This window comes from Pan troglodytes, chromosome 3, assembly GCF_028858775.2.
Source record: "Pan troglodytes isolate AG18354 chromosome 3, NHGRI_mPanTro3-v2.0_pri, whole genome shotgun sequence".
Taxonomy (NCBI): Eukaryota; Metazoa; Chordata; class Mammalia; order Primates; family Hominidae; genus Pan; species Pan troglodytes.
The window spans coordinates 184,873,473-184,897,363 of record NC_072401.2 but is presented as its reverse complement, the minus strand read 5'-3'; the positions used below and the strand labels follow the sequence as shown (position 1 = coordinate 184,897,363).

Genomic DNA, 23,891 nt, shown 5'->3' with positions numbered 1-23,891 from the left:
AGGGAAAAGGAACACAGCTGGGTACTTTCCACAGAGGTGGCGCCTGAGACCAGCTTGGCATTCCTGAGGTGCTACCACGGGAGATTCTGGGAAGAACACGAAACCTGCCTGAACACAAAACTGACCAGGGACATCCCTAAAAATACTGCACCGCACTTGGAGGCACCAAGCAGGAGGGAAGTTTTACCTCCTCTCCGTGGTCATGTGGCTGTGAAAACCACGGACTGCTTCTCTCCCACAAGAGGCCCTGTGGAGTGGAGACTGCAGGATTAGAAAGTCTCAGGTGTGCCTGTCACGGTTTGGATAGGCTGGGCCTCAGCAGCAGGGAGAACAGTGGCTTTCAGGGGCCGGGAATGCGGAAGGGATATCCTCATCCTGTTACCCTCTGTCACCTCCATTTCCACTTTACCTGGCCCAGCTTAGGGCTCTGCTAACGGCCCAGCCAACTTCAGTAGCAAACGGGAAAGGTAGAGGAACGCAGGAAGTGAGGAGCGCACTCCCGCTCCTTTGCTAATAATCCTAACTTGCTCTTGCTCCCCTGCCATCTGTCAGGGTTAGACTCTAGGTCATCCCTGGGGCTGGCAGAGAGAGAGAGAGAGACAGACACGCCTCCACCCGAGGGCCCAGGGCAGTTGCAGGCTCACACAGGGGTCAAGTACAGCCAGCCCAGCCGAATGTGGAGAGGAATTTCTTGTGCCTAGTCTCTTAGCTCTGTACCACAATCTCAGAGGAGGCCAGCAAGGGTCCAGGAGATAAAGGTAAGACAAAGGCTTTTCACTTTGGTTTCTTTGGATCTCCAATGATTAATAAAAACTTTGGATCTTTTCAAGTGCATAGATCTTTCCCAAGTTTTTTTATCTGTTGGTTGATTGCTTTGTTTTCTTTTGGTGTAGAGCTCTGAACTTTTTACTTTACGTTTCTTTAAGAAATCGCTTATGTAATCTGTACTTCTATTTTCTTTGTATTCATACTAGTTAGAGAGCTTATTCTAAAGTTGATTCAGTCTTTTCATACTCACTGCTGCAATGTTTCAAAGCCTTGTTCTTTATAGAGCAGTTCCTGCTTCATCTGTGAGAGCTCTCTCTTTAGCTTTTTAACCTTTAAAGAGAAATCAACATAAACATTAATATTTGCAGATAATTAGCAACACAGTCTACAGTTTTAAAATAAATTAGTAAACAAACACATAAACAAAGCCATGAGTTAAAGTAACATTTACTTTATCAGTTTCTCCTTCACATAAATTCTGTGGAAGGCATATTAATGATGTTTAAAACTATCAGTGATGTGTATTATTACTACTATTTACCTTCATTACCTTACTTAGCAACATTCTTATGAGCTGGACATCATCATTGTCTCCAACCAAAATGGGCAGAATAAGAACTCCAAGTCATGGCATCTCTATAAAAGTGTGTGTTTTTCCTTCATTCACTGTGCCAAGGGCCACTGCCCACCCCTCCGTTCCTCAGATGTCCTGGCAGTTCCTTCTGCCTGGAAAGCTCTCCCCAGATCTCCCGCAGTTGACTCCCTGTCCCTCCAATGCTAGCTGAAATGTTATCTTTTCAAATAGGACTTCTCTAGCCCCCCTGCCCCTGCCACGGCTCTGTTTTATTTAGACCAGAGTATTTTTCAGGAGCTGAAATTCTCCGTGTACACTGTCTGTCCTCCGTGGGAAAGTAAGCTGCAACCCACCAGCTATATCCCAAGCATCTACAACCATGCCAAGCAAACAGCAGATGATCAATAAATATTTGTTGTCAAACTGATAAAATATATTTTTCCTGTTGTCAAATATATACTTTGGTAATAACAATTCTAAAATTGGACAGATCAGAAAAGCAGCACATGCCTGGTTTAGTCACAAACTAATAAAGGTCTTCTCACAAGGGTTAGAAACTTACTTCCATATATTAAGTTAGAGCCTTAAGTTTTTTTCTGTTGTTTGTTTGTTTTTTTTTTTGAGACGGAGTCTTGCTCTGTCAACCAGGCTGGAGTGTGGTGGTGCAATCTCGGCTCACTGCAACTCCGCCTTCCGGGTTCAAGCGATTCTCATGCCTCAGCATCCAGAGTAGCTGGGATTACAGGCGCCCGCCACCACGCCTGGCTAGTTTTTGTGTTTTTAGTAGAGATGGGGTTTGACCATGTTGCCCAGGCTGGTCTCGAACTCCAGGGCTCAAGCGATCCACCCGCTTCGGCCTCCCAAAGTGCTGGGATTACAGGCGTGAGCCACCATGCCCAGCCAGAGCCTTAAGTTTTAAACACATTCTGTTGCGCAATATTTTAGAGTGCTTTTGAACTTTTATGTTGATTTATTTTACTCATTCCACAAATAGGTATTGACTCTCTACTATGTGTCTGGTGCTAGGCCTGAGTGTGAACAAAACAGACATGATCCCTGCCCTCAGGGATCTTACAGACCATGGAGCAGCCAGATATTGAGCAAATAATCAGCCAACAAAAGAAATCTTAGTAATTACCAAAGGTGCTCTAAGTTCAGGATACCTAGATATGCCTAGAGAACAGATCCTAATTTAGTCTGAGGGCTTGGGTGGAGCCTGTCTGAGGAAACAGTGTTTCAATTGAGAGGGTTAGTGGGGCTCACTTGGTAGAAGGGGTCCTCAACAGGAAGAGCTTGTGCAAAACCCTGAAGGGACAGCGGGGTGAGGGGTATTCAGCAAACCTCTGGAATTTAAAGAATGCCACTGTGGCTGGATTACAGAGGGTGGGGGTGTCAAAAGATGGAACCGGAAAAGGACTGATACACAGATGCCACGTTGAGAATTTCTAAATCTTACTCTAAGAACAACGAGAATCAAGGAGATTAAAGCAAGACCTGCTTTATGATTTTAAATAGTCACTGTGACAACGTTGTGGGGACTGAGCAGAAGTGCCACGAGGGTCCATTATGCCAGCACTGTGGGCTGGCATGTGGGCAAGAGCCAGAGGAGGAAGATACTTCAGAGGCAGAATCAACAGGACTTGGTGATGGACTCAACGTGGAGGGTGGGGGAAAGCATGTGACCAAGATCACATCAGGATTTTGGCTTGCCAGCAGGGTGGACGAAGGTGCTTTCCTGGACAACAGGACCAAATGTGGAAGAAAAGAGGAAGAGTTTTCTTTAAGACATTCATTTCCGTGATGCCCAGGAGACTTCAATGGCAACTAGAATATGTGAACTTGATGTTCAGAAGTGTCTGGACTAGAGATAGATAATTGAGAGTCACTGGCATAAAGATATTTTAGGTGCACGAGAATAAACAAGATTACCTAAAGTGGGTGTGTATTGAAAAGAGAAGAGTGTTCGAGAGCAAGCCTTGGGCATATTCATTATTCACATGTCTACTAGAGACAGAGACAAAATACACTGTGAAGTAGTGGCAAGAGATGTAAGAGGGAAAAAAAAGGGCATCCTCGAATACAAGAGAAAAATGTCAAGAGGGAGACCAGGCACTATGAGGAACAACGTGACAAAGACAAGAGCGGTGTAATACTCATGTTTGCATAGCTTTAGGCACAGTGCTTTGGACAAAGCAGATATTCAATAACATATCCGTTGAGTTTAACCTGAATGTTTATCAGTTTGTGCTTAGGTACTTGTATTTTATTAGGGAAAAGAAATACAAATAATTATGTTTCAAGGCCCAGTTTATAAATACAAAGAGAGGTATAAAGAGTGCTACTGGAACTCAAAGGAGGAAGGGATTACTTATGGCTTGGGGATGAGGGTGGAACTCCTGGAGAAGGCTACCTGAACAGGATTTTAAAGGTGTTGTAATATGAATTAAGAGCAATGAGCTCATTCGCAGTATATCACAAAAACATTTCAGTTTTAATATTAAACTATTATCATATCAAAACAGCCACAGCAATCAGTAGCTCATTCTACATGTATTTCTATTTAGAACAGCATTTTCAAGTGCTTTTTGCCAAAAAGACAGCAACACTTTTATCTTTTGAAAAAAAAAAAAATCAGTCCAAAAATTGACAGCACTCAAATATCTGAGCTGAAACCTGTCTTTACCATTGAAAATAGTTTGTTACAACAGCTACAAATAAAATAAAATACCTAGGAATTAACTTAACTAAAGAAGTGAAAGATTTCTACAATGAAAACTATAAAACAAGCTTGCCCAACTCACGATGGCTTTGAATGCAGCCCAACACAAATTCGTAAACTTTCTTAAAACATTATGAGGATTTTTTCTTTTTTTCTTTTTTTTAGCTTACCAGCTGTTGTTAGTACTAGTGTATTTTATGTGTGGTCCAAGACAATTCTTCTTTAAATGTGGCCCAGGGAAGCCAAAAGATTGAACAACCCTGCTATAAAACATTGATTAAAGAAGTTGAAGAGGACACACAAAAAAAGGTAAGATAGACCATGTTCATGGATTGGAAGAATCAATGTTATTAAAATGTCCATACTACCCCAAGTAATCTACAGATTCAATGCAATCCCTATCAAAATCCTTTCACAGATACAGAAAAAACAATCCTAAGATTTATACAGAACCAAAAAAGACCCAGAATATCCTGAGCAAAAATAGCAAAACTGAATCACATTACCTGACTTCAAATTGTTAAAGCAAACTAAATATGGCCTAAGAAGGACTTCATACTTCTATAATTGAGACCTTGTGGATGAACTGTAACCTAGCTTAATAGTCAGACAAAACTGAAAACCTAACTTAATAGTATACACCTGTAACAATAACTGAGTGTTGGCCAATCCCAGTGGCCATACTTCAACCACTCATAGACCGCTGAATGTTCCAACTGTGTTCAAATAAGGCAAACACCAAGCTGTAACCAATCTCGCTGTTTCTGTACCTCACTTCCAATTCCTGTACATCACTGTACGTTTTCTGTCTATAAATTTGTTCTGACCACAAGGCACCCCTGGAGTCTCTGTGAGTCTGCCGTGATTCTGGGGGCTGCCCGATTCACGAATCTTTCATTGCTCAATTAAACTCCTTTAAATTTAATTCGGCTGAAGTTTTTCTTTTTTCAAAATTATACAACAGAGGTACAGTAACCAAAACAGCACACAACTGGCATAAAGACAGACACATTGACATAGAAAACCAGCAAACAAATCCATAAATGTACAGTGAACTCATTTTTGACAATGGTGCCAAGAACATATACTGGGGAAAGGACAGTCCCTTCAATAAATGGTGCTGGGAAAACCAAATATCCATATGCAGAAGAATGAATCTAGACCCCTATCTCTCTCATATACAAAAATCAAGTGAAAACAGTTGATTAAAACAAGGATGATATTGAACCCATTTAGAAATAATGAATTAAAACAATTACTATATCTTACTGACATAAAATAGAAGTCTTAAAATCACTTGGATTACATGAGATAAATATTACACAAAAAATCATTTGGATTATGATGATAGGTCAATTTAAATTTTTTTAAAAATTGTTTAAGACATTCTTTATCTTGAAGAGATATTAGTGCTCCCATGTTCACTGTAGCATGATTCACGATAGCCAAGATATAGAAATACTCTAAATGTCCATTGACAGATGAATGGATTAAAACAACATAGTGTGTATACACAATGGAATATTATGCAGCCTTTAAAAGAAGGAAAGTCTGTAATATGTGACAATATGAATGAACCTTGAGGACATTGTGCCAAGTGAAACAAGATAGTCACAGAGGGACAAATACTGTATGATTCCACTTATATAAAGTATCTAAAATAGGCTCATAGAAGCAAAATGGTGGTTGCCAGGTGCTGAGGTGTACAGAAAAGGCAGAGTTGCTAAAGGAAATAAAGTTTCAGTTATGCAACATGAAAATTAGTCTAGAACTCTGCTGTGCAACATTGTTTTTATAGTTGAATATATTATACACTTAAAAATTCTGTTAAGAGGGCAGATCTCATGTTAAGTGTTACTACAAAAGAAATGGAAATTCAAAAAAAATCTAAAATTGACTTGACAAAGTTGGACTCTCCTCTGTTTAGGTGATATGAGTGAAATTTTATTCTATGTTGGGTGACAATCACATAGGAAGCTAACCTGTGCTTTCTTTGTCCCCCATATTATTTAGTTTACCTAAAGTTGGCTATACGCTACTGGTTTTATACTGGGGAGTCTTCTTAATGGACAACCTGAATGATTCTTAGCTCCCAAATACCGAGATGGCATTTTATGAACTATCAAAAAGTTTGCTCCCATAAGTGAAATGAATATTTCCAAGCAGACATTATTTCTAGTTGTTTTGGTTTTATCGGTATGGTGTTAATTAGTAGTTCAACAACCTTTCTTCTTTGGAACCACTTGGCATCATTCTAGCTACTGGAGGATCACTGTTTTCACTCTTCTGTTCTCTAACCCAGCCTCAAATGTAGGACACAGAATGTAAAAACTAATGTCCTTAGATCCCAACTAGAAGATTAAGCTAATGCTGACCTAGAAGCTTAGCACAATGTAGACTCTACTAGGAAGCAATAATGAGAGCTAAGTTCATAAGTGCTTTTAACGTATTCCAGGCACTGTGCTAAATACAAATACCCATTTTCAATCCTCAAACTACACTACTAGATACAGTTTTCATTCTCATTTTATTGGTAAAGAACCCGGGACCTAAAGAGGAAAGGTAAGTAACCTGCTAAAGGTTACCCTGCTATCACAGTCTATCTAGAACCCAGGAGAACTTCTAAAAATACAATTTAAAAAGTTTTGTTATTAATGGCATGATAATACATGTAAAAAGAAAGACAAATTAGAATTGTAGCAAAACGACCTAAATAAAATCTGTGACCCTTATTCTGCCTTAGAAACTTCATTATTCCTGTATCCCACTGGAAATGAAGACATGAAAAGCCCACAATCCCCAGTGTGTGTGTTTTCTCTCACATCACTGAACTTAACTACAGCTGTAGCTAACCACCTAATTTTATTTCTGTGGAGCCAAATCTCACAACCCAGAGTGCTAAATTGGAAGCAAGAGCCCACAATTTCTGCGCATTTCCCACTGTCTACACTAACTACGCTAAAGCAACTGATATTTTACATTGATTTCAGTTATTTCTGAAAACCAGGAAGATACTGTGATTAAACGTGATAAGTAGGACTGAAAATCCAGAGCTTCTTACCACTTCTTATAATCCTAGTGTCATAGGTTTTATTTTAAAAGAAGGGGAAAGAAGATGACAATGAAGGAAAAGTAAACTCTGGAAACCTGTAGACCTTAGAAAGATCACAAGACAGACAGGTTTCAAAAGTTTGCCCTAAAAGTGAATCTTGCAACATTAAAGTTCTAACGAGCAAAATGGTATTTTACTAATGACTGCCTTCCCTTTTCACCATTTTCTCCACTGTCTTGCAGGGAGCTCCTTAAGCAAGCCAATAAAGGGCAACTGTCAACTTGCTCCTTCTGGAAATCCCTCTCCTGACTACCACTTCCACCTTACTGAAAATCCTCAACACCTACTTCATCTCTGAAGCCACCTTTAAAGAAAACAAGAAGTCAACTCCAGATAGATAGTCAAAGAATTCAGAATAAAACATTGTTTAACTTTCATAAAGCACAGAGGAAAGCAGAATCCCAGATGCTGCTAGAACCATGTATGATGGCTAATAAATGGAATTGGCCATCAGAAACGAGATGGCTAAACACAATTTTTTTTTAAATCTTTTGTTTAACAATAATAAAAAGGAAATAAAACAAAAGCCAATGAGAAAAATTACATAAAACATTTATGAAAATACTATCTCAAGATACAAATAACAGACAAATATTAATATATGGAAGGTCAATGCTAGATCTCCACAAATAATTAAACCAGTAAGGCTGGGCACAGTAGCTCACGCCTATAATCCCAGCACTTTGGGAGGCGGAGGTGGGTGGATCACCTGAGTTCAGGAGTTCGAGACCAGCCTGGCCAACATGGTGAAACCCTGTCTCTACTAAAAAATACAAAAATTAGCCGGGCGTGGTGGCAGGTGCCTTAATCCCAGCTATTTGGGAGGCAGAGGCAGGAGAATCGTTTGAACCCAGGAGGCAGAGTTTGCAGTGAGCCGAGATCAAGCCATTGCACTCAAACCTAGGGGACAAAAGCGAGACTTCTCTCAAAAAAAAAAAAAAAAAAAAAAGGTTTAAAAAGAAAAAAAAAAACACACACAGTAAATTACCACATGAGCCAACAATTCTGCTTCAAGGCATATACCCAAGAGAAATAGAAACCTATGTCCACACAAACACTTGTACATGTAAGTTCACAGCAGTATTATCCATAATAGCCAAAAAGTGGCAAAAAAACAATTATCTGCCAACTGATGACTGGATAAATAAAATACGGCTGGACGCAATGGATCACGCCTACTATCCCAGCACTTTGAGAGGCCGAGGTGGATGGATTGCTTGAGGTCAGGAGTTCGAGACCAGCCTGACCAACATAGCAAAACCCTGTCTTTACTAAAAATACAAAAATTAGCTGGGTGTGGTGGCATGCGCCTGTAATCCCAGCTACTCGGGAGGCTGAGACAGGAGAATCACTTGAACCCGGGAGGCAGAGGTTGCAGTGAGCCAAGATCGCACAATTGCACTCCAGCCTGGGCAACTGAGAGAAACTCTGTCTCAAAAATAAAATAAAATAAAACTTTATTCATATAATGGAATATTATTTGGCAGTACAGGGGATGAAGTTCTAATACATGCCACAACATGAACGAACCTTGAAAACATATGCCAAGTGAAAGAAGCCAGTCACAAATGATCACACAGTATACGATGCCATTTATATGAAATGTCTGTAACAGGCACATTGGGAAAGACAGGAAACAGTGGTTGTTCAGGGCTCAGAGGATGGAGGAGGGAGGTGTGGGGAATGGGGAGAACTGCTAATGGGCACAAGGTTCCCTCTGGGGACAGGGCAAAAATGTCCTACAGTTAGATTGCAATAATGGGCATGTAACTATGAATGTACTAAAATCCATTAAAATGTACATTTTAAATGGGTGAATTGTATGGTTTCTTAATAAAGCTGTTAAATTAAAAAAAAATAAACTAGCAAATGGAAATACACATGGTAAAACATCATTTAAAAATCATCTACTAATAAAGACAAAACAGAAAAGCATTATGTCATTACATACCAATTAAACTAGCAAACATTAAACACAAATAATAAACATATGGTCAAATGGTTTCCCATTTCAGATGCACATCCACAACCTTTCCAGTGGTGTGTCAGGCCAACACGCTCTTCTGTCTTCATTCCATCACCTGGATTAACTCTCTTCCTTTCTCTCTCTATTGAGGCCACATTTGACTTCAAACTGTTTCTGGAAGATCCCACACCTTCTCCTGTGTCAAAACCTGTATGTACGCTGATTCTCCCCCACCTGACTAATTTCTTCATCACTGCTGTCCAGTCTTTGCTCAAATTTTGCCTTCTCAATGAGACTTCTTCTGAACACCTATTCAGAACTGCAACCAAACTAGGTGTGGTGGTGTGTACCTGTAGTCCCAGCTACTCGGGAGGCTGAGGCAGGATGATCACTTGAGCCCAGAAGTTTGAGTCCAAGCTGGACAACACTGCTGTCTCTTAAACAAAAAACCAAAACAATAACAAAAATCCTGCAACCTGCTCTCCTTCATTCCCTATGTCCTATTCTGTAGCACTCATTCCTCGCTGAATCAATTTTTTAAAACATGAATAAAAGCTGAATTTATCAAAATGCTTTCTCTGGGCCTGGCATGGTGACTCACGCCTGTAATCCCAGCACTTTAGGAGGCCAAGGCAGGTGGATCACTTGAGGTCGGGAGTTCAAGATCAGCCTGGCCAACATGGTGAAACACTGTCTCTACTAAAAATATGAAAATTAGCTGAGTGTGGTGGTACCCGCCTGTAATCCCAGCTACTCAGGAGGCTGAGGCACAAGAATCGCCTGAACACAGGAGGCGGAGGTTGTGATGAGCTGAGATCGCGCCACTGCATTCCAGCCTGGGTGACAGAGTGAGGCTCTGTCTCAAAAAAAAAAAAAAAAAAAAAGCTTTCACTGTATCTGTTGGAATAATTAATAATTTCCCTTCACTCTGTTAGTACAGTGAATAATTTTCAAATCCTAAATTGTATATTCCTAGGATAAGCCCACCTTAGCTATTACATATAATTTTAAAATGTTGCTGTATTTAGTTTACAATGTTTTGTTTTGGAATTTTGCTTCTTTGCTTACGAATATGGTCGGCTTTTATTTTGTTCATACAATCTTGTCACAATTTGATGTCAAAGTTGTGCTAGACTAATCTTGAGCGTTTCTCTGGAATTTCACTCATGGTAATAGGGCCATTCAGATTTTTTCTATCAACTCGAATCAGTTTTGGTTAATAATATTTCAATACGAATCTAGTCATTTCACTTCAAAATTCAAATGTAATAGTATAAATTTTCTCATGTCTCTATTTCTTAAGCATGTGTTCATTTCCTGTACTTTTTTATTTGTTCATTTTCTCTTCTTACTTTTGAGTCAATGCTGAGAGACATGTCAATTTTATTACTCTTTTAAAAAACCAAAATTTGCTTTTGTTGATCCTTTCTATTATAGCCATGTTTTCTATTACTTTTTTTTTTTTTAGACAGTTTTGCTCTTGGCAGTTGCCCAGGCTGGGTGCAATGGCGCAATCTCAGCTCACTGCAACCTCTGCCTCCCAGGTTCAAGCGATTCTCCTGCCTCAGCCTCCCGAATAGCTGGGATTACAGGCGTGCGCCACTGCGCCCAACTGATTTTTGTATTTTTAGTAGCGATGGGGTTTCACCATGTTGGTCAGGCTGGTCTCGAACTCCTGACCTCAAGTGATCCATCTACTTTGGCCTCCCAAAGTGCTGGGATTACAGGTGTGAGCCACTGTGCTCAGCTGATAATTTTTGCTTTTAATTTTATTTATCTTCTTCTACTGGCTTTGGCTTATTCTGTTCTTAGGTTGACTACATTGCTCATTAAGACTTTCTTCTTTTCTAGTACAAGCATTTAAAGCTTTAAGTTTTTCTCCAACATTCATTCTATACTATTAACTAAACTACAGACTTTTTTGAATTTCCCCAGATTTTTCACTAACGTCCTTTTTGATTCAGGTCCAGCCTAGGTACCGTAGCGAGACCCTGCCACTCTTAAAAAACAATAGGAGGCTGGGTGTGGTGGCTCACGCTTCTAATCCCAATTTAATTTGAGAGGCCGAGGAAGGAAGATTGCCTGAGCCCAGGGGTTTGAGATTAGCTTAGGCAATGCGGCAAAACCCCAGCTCTACAAAAAATACAAAATTTACCAGGTTGTGATGGAGTGCACCTGTAGTCTCAGCTTCTCAGGAAGCTGAGGTGGGAGGATTGCTTGAGCCCAGGAGGTGGAGGTTACAGTGAGCCGGATTGAGCCGCTGCACTCCAGCCTTGGCGAAAGAGCGAGACTCTGTCTCAAAACAACAACAACAAAAACCCACCAGGAAACCACTTTATTCAGCAGTTAAGTCTCCTTAGTTGCCCCCAGTCTGTGACAGTTCCTCACTTTCTTGTCTTTAATGACCTATTCATTTTTGAAGAGCACTAGTCAGATGTTTTATAAAGTGTACTCCTATTTGGGTTTGCCTGATACTCTCTCATAATTAGATTGAGATGATGGATGCTGGAAAAGAATACCACAGAGGTGACATGCCCTTCTCATCTAATGATGTATGAGTATATGCTCTCCACATGACTTATCCCTGGTGATGGAAACATTCATCAATTGGTTCCAGTGGGATCTGCCAGGTTTCTATAGTGTAAATCAGCTGTTTTTCCTTTCCATACTCTATTTGTCAGGAGGTACTCACTGGATCCAGCCCAAATTCAAGAAGAAGAAAGAGGTACCAAAATTAGCAGACATGTTCAAACCACCAGGGTCAAGTAATACAAAGTTGAGGGGAGATGCTTTGAAGCAATGCAAATATCCTCTTTTTCAAAGTTTTACTCACTAATTTTAGCAAAGAACATTCATGTATGTTTGACCCATTATTTAGAAGCGTATTACTCTAGAGTTCCAAATTATGTAGCTTCCAGGTTTCTTAGAACAACATAGACACTGGAAGTAAAAAAACTTTAAGCGTAGCACCTCAGTGAGTGTCCTCGAAGTAGAAACAGCCAGGTAATGGCCAACAGCTGAAGAAACAACACATTATCAGAATCCTAGAAGCCATTCTTGTGCCCTCCAAATTACTAAACCTTCCCTTTTCCCTAAAAGTAACCATTATCTCAACGTTTAGGCCTGTAAATAGTTTTGTCTTTTCTGAACTTAATATAAGTGGACTCAGAGTGTGTACTCTTCTGTGTCTAGCTTCACCCACTCATCGCTGTGCTGCTGCATGCAGTTGTGTACGTGGATTTGCATTGCTAGATGAGCTTCTACTGCATGACCATACACAATGCATTCATCCATTAGGCTACAGACACATACTTCCAGACACAGGCTACACACTACAAACACTCTAGGGTGGAGCTGCATGGTAGCAGGTGTGCATGCACACATTCAGCTTTATTAGTAAAGGCCAGTTTCCCACCAGCAGTAAAGAGTTCCAGCTGCCCCACATCCTTAACGACGCTTCATATTGTTCGTCTTTTGGATTTTAGCTTTTCTGAAAGGTGGGAAACAGCTTTGTTGTTATTTTTTAAATGAATTTCTAACAAATTCACTACAGAGAATGTGGTCTAACCAATACTTTGAAATATATTGAAACAAGTCTAATGGCCCGAATATGGTCAGTTTTCCTGAATGTGCTAAATGTGCTTGAAAAATATTTTTGCTTCCCATTTTTCCCCACCCCAATATAGCATAAGCTCCATGTTGTATACATTAATTAAATAAAGCTTGTCACCCACGTGTATTTACCTATTCTATACTAATTTTTAAATCTGCTTGATCTATCAAATACCAAAAGTTATATTGGAATCTCTCACTATGATTGTGGATTTTCTGCCAATTTTTGCTTTATATATTTTGGGGCCCATATTTTAATGGACACATTACAGATTCATGGTCCTTTTTCTTCAGTAAAGCATTTTGCCATAAAATCTATCACTTCGGACATTAACAAAGCTTTATTTACTTATTTATTTGTGTATACCAGCTTTTTTCTGTTAGGATTTGATTGGTGTATCTTTTTCTTCCCGTCCTTTTAACTTTTCTGTATCTTTGTTGTTAGGTGTCTCTTTAAGTATCATATAGGTAGATTTTCTTTCCAAATCCAGTCTTTTAATCATTGTATTTTTAACTACAGCATTTAATCCAATTACACTTAATTCTAATTATTGATACACTGAGATTTACGTTTATCATCTTATATTAGACTCATTTGCCCTGTATTTTTTATTCTTTTCTCTCCTTTCCTGCTTTCTATAGTAATATAGTGAACAACTGATGCCATACATTACTCTCAAATTTTGCCTGAAAATGTCTTTATTTCACCCATATGTATGAAAGATGTTTTGCTGTGTATAACATTCTGGTTAATGGTTATTTTCTCATAGAACACCGAAGGTATAAGAAAACACGATTGGTATGAAAAAATAAGCTATTACTTGCTAATTTTGGACCTTTGCAAATAATTCCCCACCAGCTTTGATTTTTAATTCATTACGTGATTAATTTGTAGAACTTCTACTTAGTTTGTTTCCGTATTTTCTTGATAATTTTCATGGTATCTTCCCTACTTATATTTCCAATCTCTTTTTTTATTTCTTAAAAACACGTTAAACATGGATATTTTGTATTTTCTCTAATTTCTCAAAAATCTCAAGCATCTGAAGATCAAATTCTATTGTCTGTTCTTTTTATCCTGCCAGTTCTTTGTTCTCTGTACATCTGTGATTTGGGCTATGCGTTCATACTTTCCTACTGAAAGCACTAGTTGAAGGTGTATTACTCTGGAGAAGATGTGCATCTGCAAGTGTCTGGAGGCACAACCATCTGTCACTGATTCAACTGTCACAGCTAAGTGTTTAGCTTGGGCTTTTTCAGACCATCCAGGTAAATGTGAATTCAGGGGTATCTGATGGTGATAAATCCAACGGTCCCAATGTTTTTTTTCCTCCTTTATCTACCTAGCATTGTTGCTCTAGATAGGCAACCTTTCTTGCTGTCTTCAACAAGTAGTAGTGGTGGTGGTGGTGGGAGGTATGCTAGGGTGGTTGGGCTGGCTGAATTTAATTCTAGTGTTCTTACACTGAAGGCTTAGTGACTGTCTGAGTCCCCACTTGATGCAGCTGGGGTCTGTCACCATGAGACCAAGAAAGGGACACAATAGAAGGGAATATGCGCCTAGCTTATCAAATTTCCTCAGGGCAAAGCCAGCTTTAGTGTTCTGCTTACTATTCTGAGTTCTGAACCTGGTCTACAGTCTCTATGAAATCTTTCTTTCTACCTTATCCAGACTTGCATTTATCTTCATTTATATTACATTCACAATTTTTAGTTATCACTAGAAGGAGACATACAGTGTGGACATATTGTCCACTGAATGGTTGGATAAAAAAAGTTCCCTAATGTTGGCTTTTTGGTGCTTTCTCTCTTCTCTTCTTGTGAAATCCTGACAAAGCCTGATTTGGTGTTTTTTGTTTGTTTGTTTGTTTTCTAGCTTTTAAATATTGCAGAGCTATTCTATTGTACCCATTTTAAAATTTTCATTAATTATTGTCTTTATCTCTGTTTCTCCCTGTCTTCTTTCAGTTTAGTCTGTTCCTTAAGATTTTTAATGCAAAGCTTAGTTATTATTAGTATTCTTCTTTAAGCCTATATGAATTCCCTACTAAAAACTGCTTTAGTTGCAGCCTACGAAATTTATATGTATTTTTATGACCACTTAATTCTATTTCTATATTTCTATTTAATTTTGTTAACCCATGCATTATACTGAAAGTATGTGTAAAAGTTTCCTGTAGACCAAGGCAGGTGGATTGCTTGAGCCCTGGAGTTTGTGACCAGCCTGGGCAACATGGCAAAATCCTGTCTCTACATAAAATACAAAAATTAGCCAGGCATGGTAGTATACCACCTGTGGTCTCAGTTACTTGGGAGGCTGAGGCAGGAGGATCATCTGAGTCTGGGAGGCTGAGGCTGCAGCGAGCCGTGTGATTCCACCACTGCACTCAGCCTGAATGACAGAGCCGAGACCCTGTATCAAAAAAAAGAAAAGAAAAGAAAAGAAAAGTTTCACAGACGAGTTCTGCATTTTTCGGCTTTTTGTTATTGACTTCTTACTTAGCTGGCATCCAGGCTGGACAGTATGCTCATAATCCATTGTATTAATTTTTTAAGGGCAGCTTTATGACTAGCATGTGGTTAATTTTTATGAGTAATGGAAAGAAATCTGCATTCAATATTTGGTGGGCTCCACATACAACCATTAGACCAAGCTTATTAACTTAGTTGTTCAAATCTCCCCACCCCAATACAGCATAAGCTCCATGAGAGCAGTTACTTTTGTTTGTTTTGTTTATGCTACATCTCACTGCCTAGAATAGTGTCTGAAATGTATCTGTTCTCTGCTACATCACTTGTGTAAAACAGTGTCTGGCATATATGAAGCACTAAATAAATAACTGCTTAATGAATGAACGACTAAAGGCTTCTCATCCTGTTAGTTATTGCATTTGATTTTTAAAATGTCTTACCAGCAGGTTGGTTTTGTCTGCTACCCCCCCCCCCATTGTTTTCTCGATCTTTTCTTTAAATGTTTTGTGACTAATTTAAATGAGCTCATGATTGGACTTTTCATGTTTAAATTACTGGTCCATCTGGAATTACTTTGATACAAAAAGTAAGGTAGGGACTCACCTTTATTTTCTTTTCACCTTTATTTAATTTCTTTTAACATGGGCAAAGAGATATCCTTACATATTCACTGAATAATCCAGTTTTATTCTAATCATAAAAAGTGCTACTTTCATTATATTTTAAATTCAACAAGATGTTTCTGCCTATTTGTGGATGTTCAGTTCCATTGATCTTCCTATTTTTGTGTCACTATCACACTGTTGTAATTACTGGTAATGTATGTATTTTAAATACAGTAAGATAAGAACTTACACACAAGTTCAATTTTATTGCCAATTCAGTTGCAATAAACACTCATGCATATAGAGTATGGTCTGTAAATACAACATTTTACAAAAAGAGTTTCTTGAATAAATGTCTGATTCCAGGTCTAGTGCAAAAAAAAGTCAAAAACATCTTTTCAGGCCAGAGTAAAAGAAAACTTTCAGAATACTAGGATCAAAGGTATGAGGAGTCAACATAAAGAGGTTCCATTATCACAAGATAGGAAAATTTGTGGATCAATAAGCATAATAATTACAATGACCTAAAACATGTCAGTTATGTTTAAATCTGTGAGCACAAATTGATACTTTAAAACCTAAACAAATAGGCCAGGTGCAGTGGCTCACACCTGTAATCCCAGCACTTTGAGAGGCTGAGGCAGGCAGATCACTTGAGGTCAGGAGTTTGAGACCAGCCTGACCAACATGGTGAAACCTCATCTCTACTAAACATACAAAAATTAGCTAGGCGTGGTGGCACATGTCTGTAATCTCAGCTACTCGGGAGGCTAAGGCACAAGAATCACTTGAGCCCAGGAGGTAGGGGTTGCAGTGAGCTGAGATGGCGTCAGTGCACTCCATCCTGGGTGACAGAGCGAGACTCCGTCTCAAAAAATAAACAAAAAACAAAAACAAAAACAAAACTAAACAAAAACCTCAACTCTGTTGGTTATCTCTGGCAGGTGCTAGACAGAGATATGGCACAGTTTATAATTTCATCTATCTTTCCAATATGAGCTGAGGATCAGTAAATAACAAACAGAAGTGGTGATGCAGGGGGAAAGTTTCTCTTTATAGAGGTATTCCAATAAATAAATAAATAAATAAGGAATGGTATACTTAGACTGTAATATTTTTGCAATCCCTAATGAAATAACAAATCTAGACGATCATAAATTACTACTACAATAAAAAAGAGACATGCACTTCATGATGGATATATACAGCATAACCCATGGTGAATGTCCCCGCCCCAAAAAAACTAGATCTCATAATCCTCTACATCTAATTAATAATTTACAGGAATTATAGGAACAAAGGAATTTAAGTACACCATGGGGATGTAAGATACAAAAATCAGACAGCAAGGAATTCCACAAATGACCTAGTTTTGTTTTGTTTTGTTTTAAGTTACAAAGAAAAGAGGGCGATTAAAATTAGACTTCAGCTGGGTGCGGTGGCACACACCTGTAATCCCAGCACTTTGGGAGGCCGAGGGGGGGGATAGCCTGAGGTCAGGAGTTCGAGACCAGCCTGGCCAACATGGCTAAATCCTGTCTCTACTAAAAACACAAAAATTAGCTGGGCATGGTGGCAGGTGCCTATAGTCCCAGCTACTCAGGAGGCTGAGGCAGGAGAATCACTTGAACCCAGGAGGCAGACGTTGCAGTGAGCCGAGATTGCCGCACTGCACTTCAGCCTGGGTAAGACTCCTGGGTAAGACAAGGTGAGACTCCGTCTCAAAAAAAGACAATAAATAAAAAATAAAATAAAATTAGACTTCAGAAATATATTTACCAATTGCAATATATAGACCATATTTACACCCTGATTCAAAAAAGCCAATAGAAAAACAAATGAGAAACATAAATATTGATAAGGCATTTGGACAGCAATAAAGAATTCTAGTTAACTTTTCAAAAATAATAATGGCATTGTAGTTACTTTCTTCTTAGCTTTAAAAATACATGCTGAAATGTTTACAGGTGAATGATACACTATTTCAAGTTGTCATCAAAATAATTCAGAGGGTAGGCTGAAAGTAAAAGATAAAATGGATGACACGTGACAGAAATATGGGAGAAAATTATACTATTCTCTCTACTCATGTATATTGTTTAGTATTTCCCATAATAAAGTTTAGTCATGTGTCACTTCATCAGATTACACTCTTAGAAATACGATGTTGGGCAATTCTGCTATCACGTGAATATCACAGAGTACACTTACACAGAACCAGATAGCATAGCCTGCTACACACCTAGGCCACTTGGCATATCCTATTGTCTTAGGCTACAAACCTGTAGAGCATGTTACTGTACTGAAAACTGTAGGCAACTGTAACATAATTGTAAGCATTTGTGTATCTAAACATATCAAAAGATAGAAAGGGTATAGCAAAAACATGGCATCATAATCTCATGGGACTACCATCATATATATGTGGTTTGTCATTGACTGCAGTGTCATTTATTTGGCACGTAACTATATTTTTATTATTTTATTTTTTGAGACAGCATCTCACTCTGTCTCCCAGGCTGGAGTACAGTGGCACAATCTCAGCTCATTGCAACCTCTGCCTCCCAGGTTCAAGTGATTCTCGTGCCTCAGCTTCCTGAGTAGCTGGGACTACAGGTATGTGCACCACCACATGCGACTAATTTTTGTATTTTTATTAACAGTAGAGATGGGTTTTCACCACGTTGGCCAGTCTGGTCTCAAACCCCTGGCCTCAAGTGATCTGCCCGCCTCAGCCTCCCAAAGTGCTAAGAGTGAGCCACCACGCCTGGCCACATAAATATATTTTTATATGTAAGGTAAATTTGTTCTAGTAACATGTCCAGATGATATTCTGAAAATTTCTCTCTTGTTCCCCCTCCTACATCCCCAAATTAGGATTTTGATATTGCATCCTTATATTGTTTCTATTTTTTAAAATATGTCTTTCATTTATTAAAATTTGTTTATATCCTTCAAAAATGTTTTATAATTTTCTCTAGATAGGACCACTATAATTCTTGATAAAAGTTAATTCTAGATATTTTATGATTTGGGTTTGCTATTGTGAATATGATTTTTTTATTTTATATATTACGAATGGCTATCATAGATATGTTAAAAGATTTTACATATATATAAAATACATATAGATTCTATTTATTAGTTCTAATAATTATTCATCTGAATCTCTTCCTCCCACATAGAAAATGGTATTTTAACCATATTTATTTATAATAAACGGCACAAATTTTAAATGTACAATATGATGAGTTTAGACAAGTATATATAATCATGTACCACCAGGACGACAACAAAATATTTCCTCATGCCTCTTTATAGTCTATCCCTACCTGGCCCCTAGCAACCACTAAACTTTCACTGTTTTTGAAATTCATCCATGTTGTATCAGTAACCTGTTCCTTTTAAATTACATTTTATGGATATATCACAATTTGTTTATCCATTTATCTATTGATAGACATTTAGGCTGGTTCCCGGTTTAGGCTAATAAGCATAAAGCTCTCATAAATATTTACACTGAATTCGTTGTATGGGTATATGCTTTCATTTATATTGGGTAAATACCTGTAAGTGGGATTGCTAGATAGTATGTTAAATATGTTTAACTTTGTAAGAAATCGCTAACCCGCTTTCCAAAAGGGTTGTACCATTTTGCATTCCCATAGCAATGTATGAGACTTCCATTTGCTAATGGCTTCCCATTAAGCACTGCTGTAGCTATACCCAATAAATGTTTATACAGTGTATTTTCCCTTTTGTTTAGTTCAAAATATTTTTAAATGTTCCTCATGAGCTCTCTTCTTTGGCCAATGAATTATTGAGAAGTATGCTAATAATTTCCAAGTATTTGACAATTTTTCCAGATATATTTCTGTTTATGATGTCTAATTTAATTCCACTGTAGTTATACTCTATGAATTTGAGTCCTCTTAAATGTACTGAGACTTCTTTTCATATTCTAGAGTAAGGATTACTTTTGTGATGTTCCGTGTGCACTTCTGCTGTTTTTAAATGGTATGTTCTATTTTATAAATGTTAATTGGATCAAGTTGGTCTGTTATTGTTTACATCTTCGACAGCATTGCTGATTATCTGACTACACATTCTATCATGTCCAACTATAATTAGAGATTTGTCCTTCACCTTGCAGTTGTATTGGTCTTTATTCCAGGTATTTGAAGCTCTGTTAGCATGTGCATACATCTTTAAGATTCTTATGTCCTTTGATGAACTGATCCATTTATAATTATAAAATCTCTAGTAATAGTCCTTGTTCTGAAGTTTAGTTTGTCTGATATTAATATGACAACTGCAACATTCTTCGGATTTGTATTTTCATGATATATCTTCTTGAATATTTTAATTAACCTATCTAGGCCTTTATATTTAAAGTAGGTCTGTTGCAGCTGTCATGAAATTGGGTCTTGTTTTAACCATTCTGATAATCTTTGCCTTTTAATTGGAGCATTTAGGCCATTTATTAATACATTTAGTATATTAGCTTTCTTATTGTCATATTTTCTTCCTCTATTCTTGCCTTCTTTTGGGTTAACTAAATTTTTTCTAATGGTTCCATTTTATCTCCTTTATTGGCTTAAAAGTGTTACCTTTTTTTTTTTTTTTTCTTTTTGAGACGGAGTCTCGCTCTGTTGCCCAGGCTGGGGTGCAGTGGCACGATCTCGGCTCACTGCAAGCTCCGCCTCCCGGGTTCACGCCATTCTCCTGGCTCAGCCTCCCGAGTAGCTGGGACTACAGGCACCCGCCACCACGCCCAGCTAATTTTTTGTATTTTTAGTAGAGATGGCGTTTCACTGTGTTAGCCAGGATGGTCTTGATCTCCTGACCTTGTGATCCGCCCGCCTTGGCCTCCCAAAGTGCTGGAATTACAGGCGTGAGCCACCGCGCCCGGCCATTTTTTTTTTTTTTTTAAGTGGATACTCTAGGGCAGGAATCAGCAAATGACAGCTCATCTTGTGGCCTGATTTTTGTTTTTGTTTTATGGCCCACAAGTTAATAAAGGTTTGCAAATGTTTAACTATTATCCAAGAAAAGTAGAAAAAAAGAGCAAAAATCTGCACCAGAGACTGCACATGGCCTGCTATATGAGTTTTCTGATGCTGCAGGACAAATTACCACAGACTTAGCAGCTTAAAATTAATTACAATTATTTAATAGCTCACTAGGTTCTCTGGGCTCTCTGGTCAAATTATCACAAAGCTGAAATCAGGGTGTTAGCCAGGCTGAGTTGTCATCTGGGGCTTTGCAGAAAAATCCACTCCAAACTTCATTCTCACTTTTGGCAGCATTCAGTTCCTTGTGGCTCTAGGACTGAGACTTGTATTCCTTGCTGGCTATCAGTCAAGGTTGCTCTCAGTTTCTTCCCATGTTGGCCTCTCCCTCTGTAATCCAGCAATGGTACATTTAAACCCTCTTATGCTTTGACATCTAATGTCCTCCCCTACAACCAGCCAGAGAAACTCTGTCTTTAAAGGGCTTGTGTGTTACCTCCAGTTCCCCAGGATAATTTCTCTACCACCCAGGATAATTTCTCTATCTTAAAGTTAACTCTGCCATATTAAATAATGAATCATATTCAGCCTGGAAATTATGAAAGGCATGTATACTAGGAAAGGTGGGGGAGGGGAAAACCTTGGAGGATTGGAAAATATTTTAGAATTCTGCTTACTATACCTGCAACATCTAAAATATTTACTATTTGGATCTTTATAGAAAAAGTTTGCTCTAATGTATAAAATGTGCAGTCTACTTCCAATAAAAGTCACTACTTTATGAATAGTCAAAGTGCCTTATGACAGCATCCTTCCGTTCTCCCCCATTCTGTGATGTCTTATATTTTGCTTTTAAATATTTTATAAACCTCACAACCTATTTTATTATCTTTGTTTAAATAGGCATTTTTATTTAAAGAGACTTCAAATTATTTAAAAAGTCTTGTATTTGAATATGTATCATCTCTAACATTTTTCATTATTTTATTTAGATCCAAATTTCCATGTGGTATCATTTTCCCTCTGCTTGAAGAAATTACCTTTAACATCTAATATGTTACAGCTCTGCAGGCACTCAGTTCTCTTGTTTGTCTGAAAAATTATTTTATTCTTTATTTTTGTGGTGAAATATAAATGTTAAGACTTACCATTTAAGTATACAATCATGTGGTATTAAGTACAACCATTATCACTGGTCATTTCCTGAAATTTTTCATTGTTCTAAACTGAAACTCTGTCCCTATTAAACAGTAACTCCTTTCTCTTCTTCCTCAGCCCCTGGTAACCACTGTTCTATTTTCTGTGTCTATGAAATTGTTTATTCTAGGTACCTTATATAAGGAATCATATTTGTTCTTTTGTGTCTGGCTTATTTCACTTAACATAATGTTTTCAAGGTTCATCCATGTTGTAGCATGTACCAGAATTTCATTATGTTTTAAAGCTTAATAATATTGCATTATATGTATATGCCATATTTTGTTGACATTTACCTGTGATGGACATATAGGTTGTAGGTATGTAATAGTTAATTTTATGTGTCAATTTGGAGGATATTTTTGGATAAGATTAATTTTTAAACTGGTGAACTCTGAGTATACAGATTGCCCTCCATAATGTGAATATACCTCATCCAATCAGTTGAAGCCCTGATCAGAATAAAAAAACTGACCTCTCTAACCTAGTAGGAATTCAACAGACTGCCTTTGGACTTCATCTGCACTGCCAGCTTTCCTGGGTCTCTGCCTGCCAGCCTTCAGACTTCATCTGCACCATCAGCTTTCCTGGGTCTCCAGGCTGCTGGTCTTTGGACTGGAACTGTACTGGCTCTCCTGTGCCTCCAGTTTGTCAGCCCATGCCGCAAATCTGGACTCGCCAGTTTCCATAATTGTGTCAGCCAATTCTTTATAACAAATATCTTCCTAGATTAGAAGATTTGTATCAAAATCTATATAGATATGTATCAAAAAGTTAAATTTAGAATTACCTTGTGATCGAACAATTCCACTTCTGGATATATACCCCAAAGAACCGAAAGCAGAGACTCAAACAGATACTTATATACCAATGTCCAACCTGTGTTAGTCAGTTGTTTTTTTTTTTTTTTAAGTAATAGTTTTCCTAATAGGTGTGAAGTGATATCTCCTTGTAATTTTGATTTGCATTTCCCTAATGACTAGTGATGTTTATCATCTTTTCATATGCTTATTGGCCATTTGTATATCTTTGCAGAAATGTCTATTGAAGTCTCTTGCCCATTTTTATACTGGCTGTTTTGCCTTCAATTTAAAAGATATTTTCACTAGGTATAGAAATCTAGGCTGACAGTTTTTCTTTTAGTATTGGTACTCTTAAAATACCACTCTACTATCTTATAGTTTGTATTATTTCTGATGAGGAGTCTGTTGTAATTCTTATCGTTATTCCACTGTACATAATGCCTTTTTCTATGGCTACTTTTAAGATTTTCTCTTTACCATCGATTTCTGGCAATATGATTATCATGTGCTTTGGTATGATCTTTTTTTTCATTCTGCCTTGGGTTTGTTGAATTTCCTATATTGATGGATTAATAATTTCAGTTTCTGCAAATAATTGTTGTGATTTCCTCCCCTGCTGTTTCTAGGGAACTTTAATTACACGTCTAACTACCTGATATTGAACCACAGGACACTGATACGCTGATAAATTTTTACCAGACTTTGTTTTCTCTGTGTAGTTCATTTTCGGTAGTTTCTATTCCTATGTCTTTAACTTCACTGATCTTTTATTTGGTAATGTATAATCAGCTGTTACTCCCATATAGTTATTTTATTTCTGATATTGTATTTTTAATCTGTAGAAGTTCCATTTTGTTTTTTTAATATATTTTTTCTCCCCATTTTCACATTTTCCTTTACATTCTTGAGCATATGCATAACATGTTTTAACATGTTTGTCTGCTAATTAAATTGTACCTGTCATTTCTTCTTTTTGTTGTGGATCATATTTTCTTGCTTCTTTGCATACCTGAGCATTCTTAACAGCTTTATTGATGTATAACTAGCATAT

At 37.8% G+C, this 23,891-nt stretch overlaps 1 protein-coding gene across 1 annotated transcript in view; it reads right to left on the bottom strand.

Annotated features, from left to right (window-relative positions):
- Positions 1 to 23,891, bottom strand: part of WWC2 (WW and C2 domain containing 2) — a 215,104-nt gene that overhangs the window by 73,585 nt on the left and 117,628 nt on the right. Inside the window, 1 exon segment of the mRNA XM_054683510.2 lies at positions 1,019 to 1,098. Coding sequence (XP_054539485.1) covers positions 1,019 to 1,098 — 80 coding nt within the window.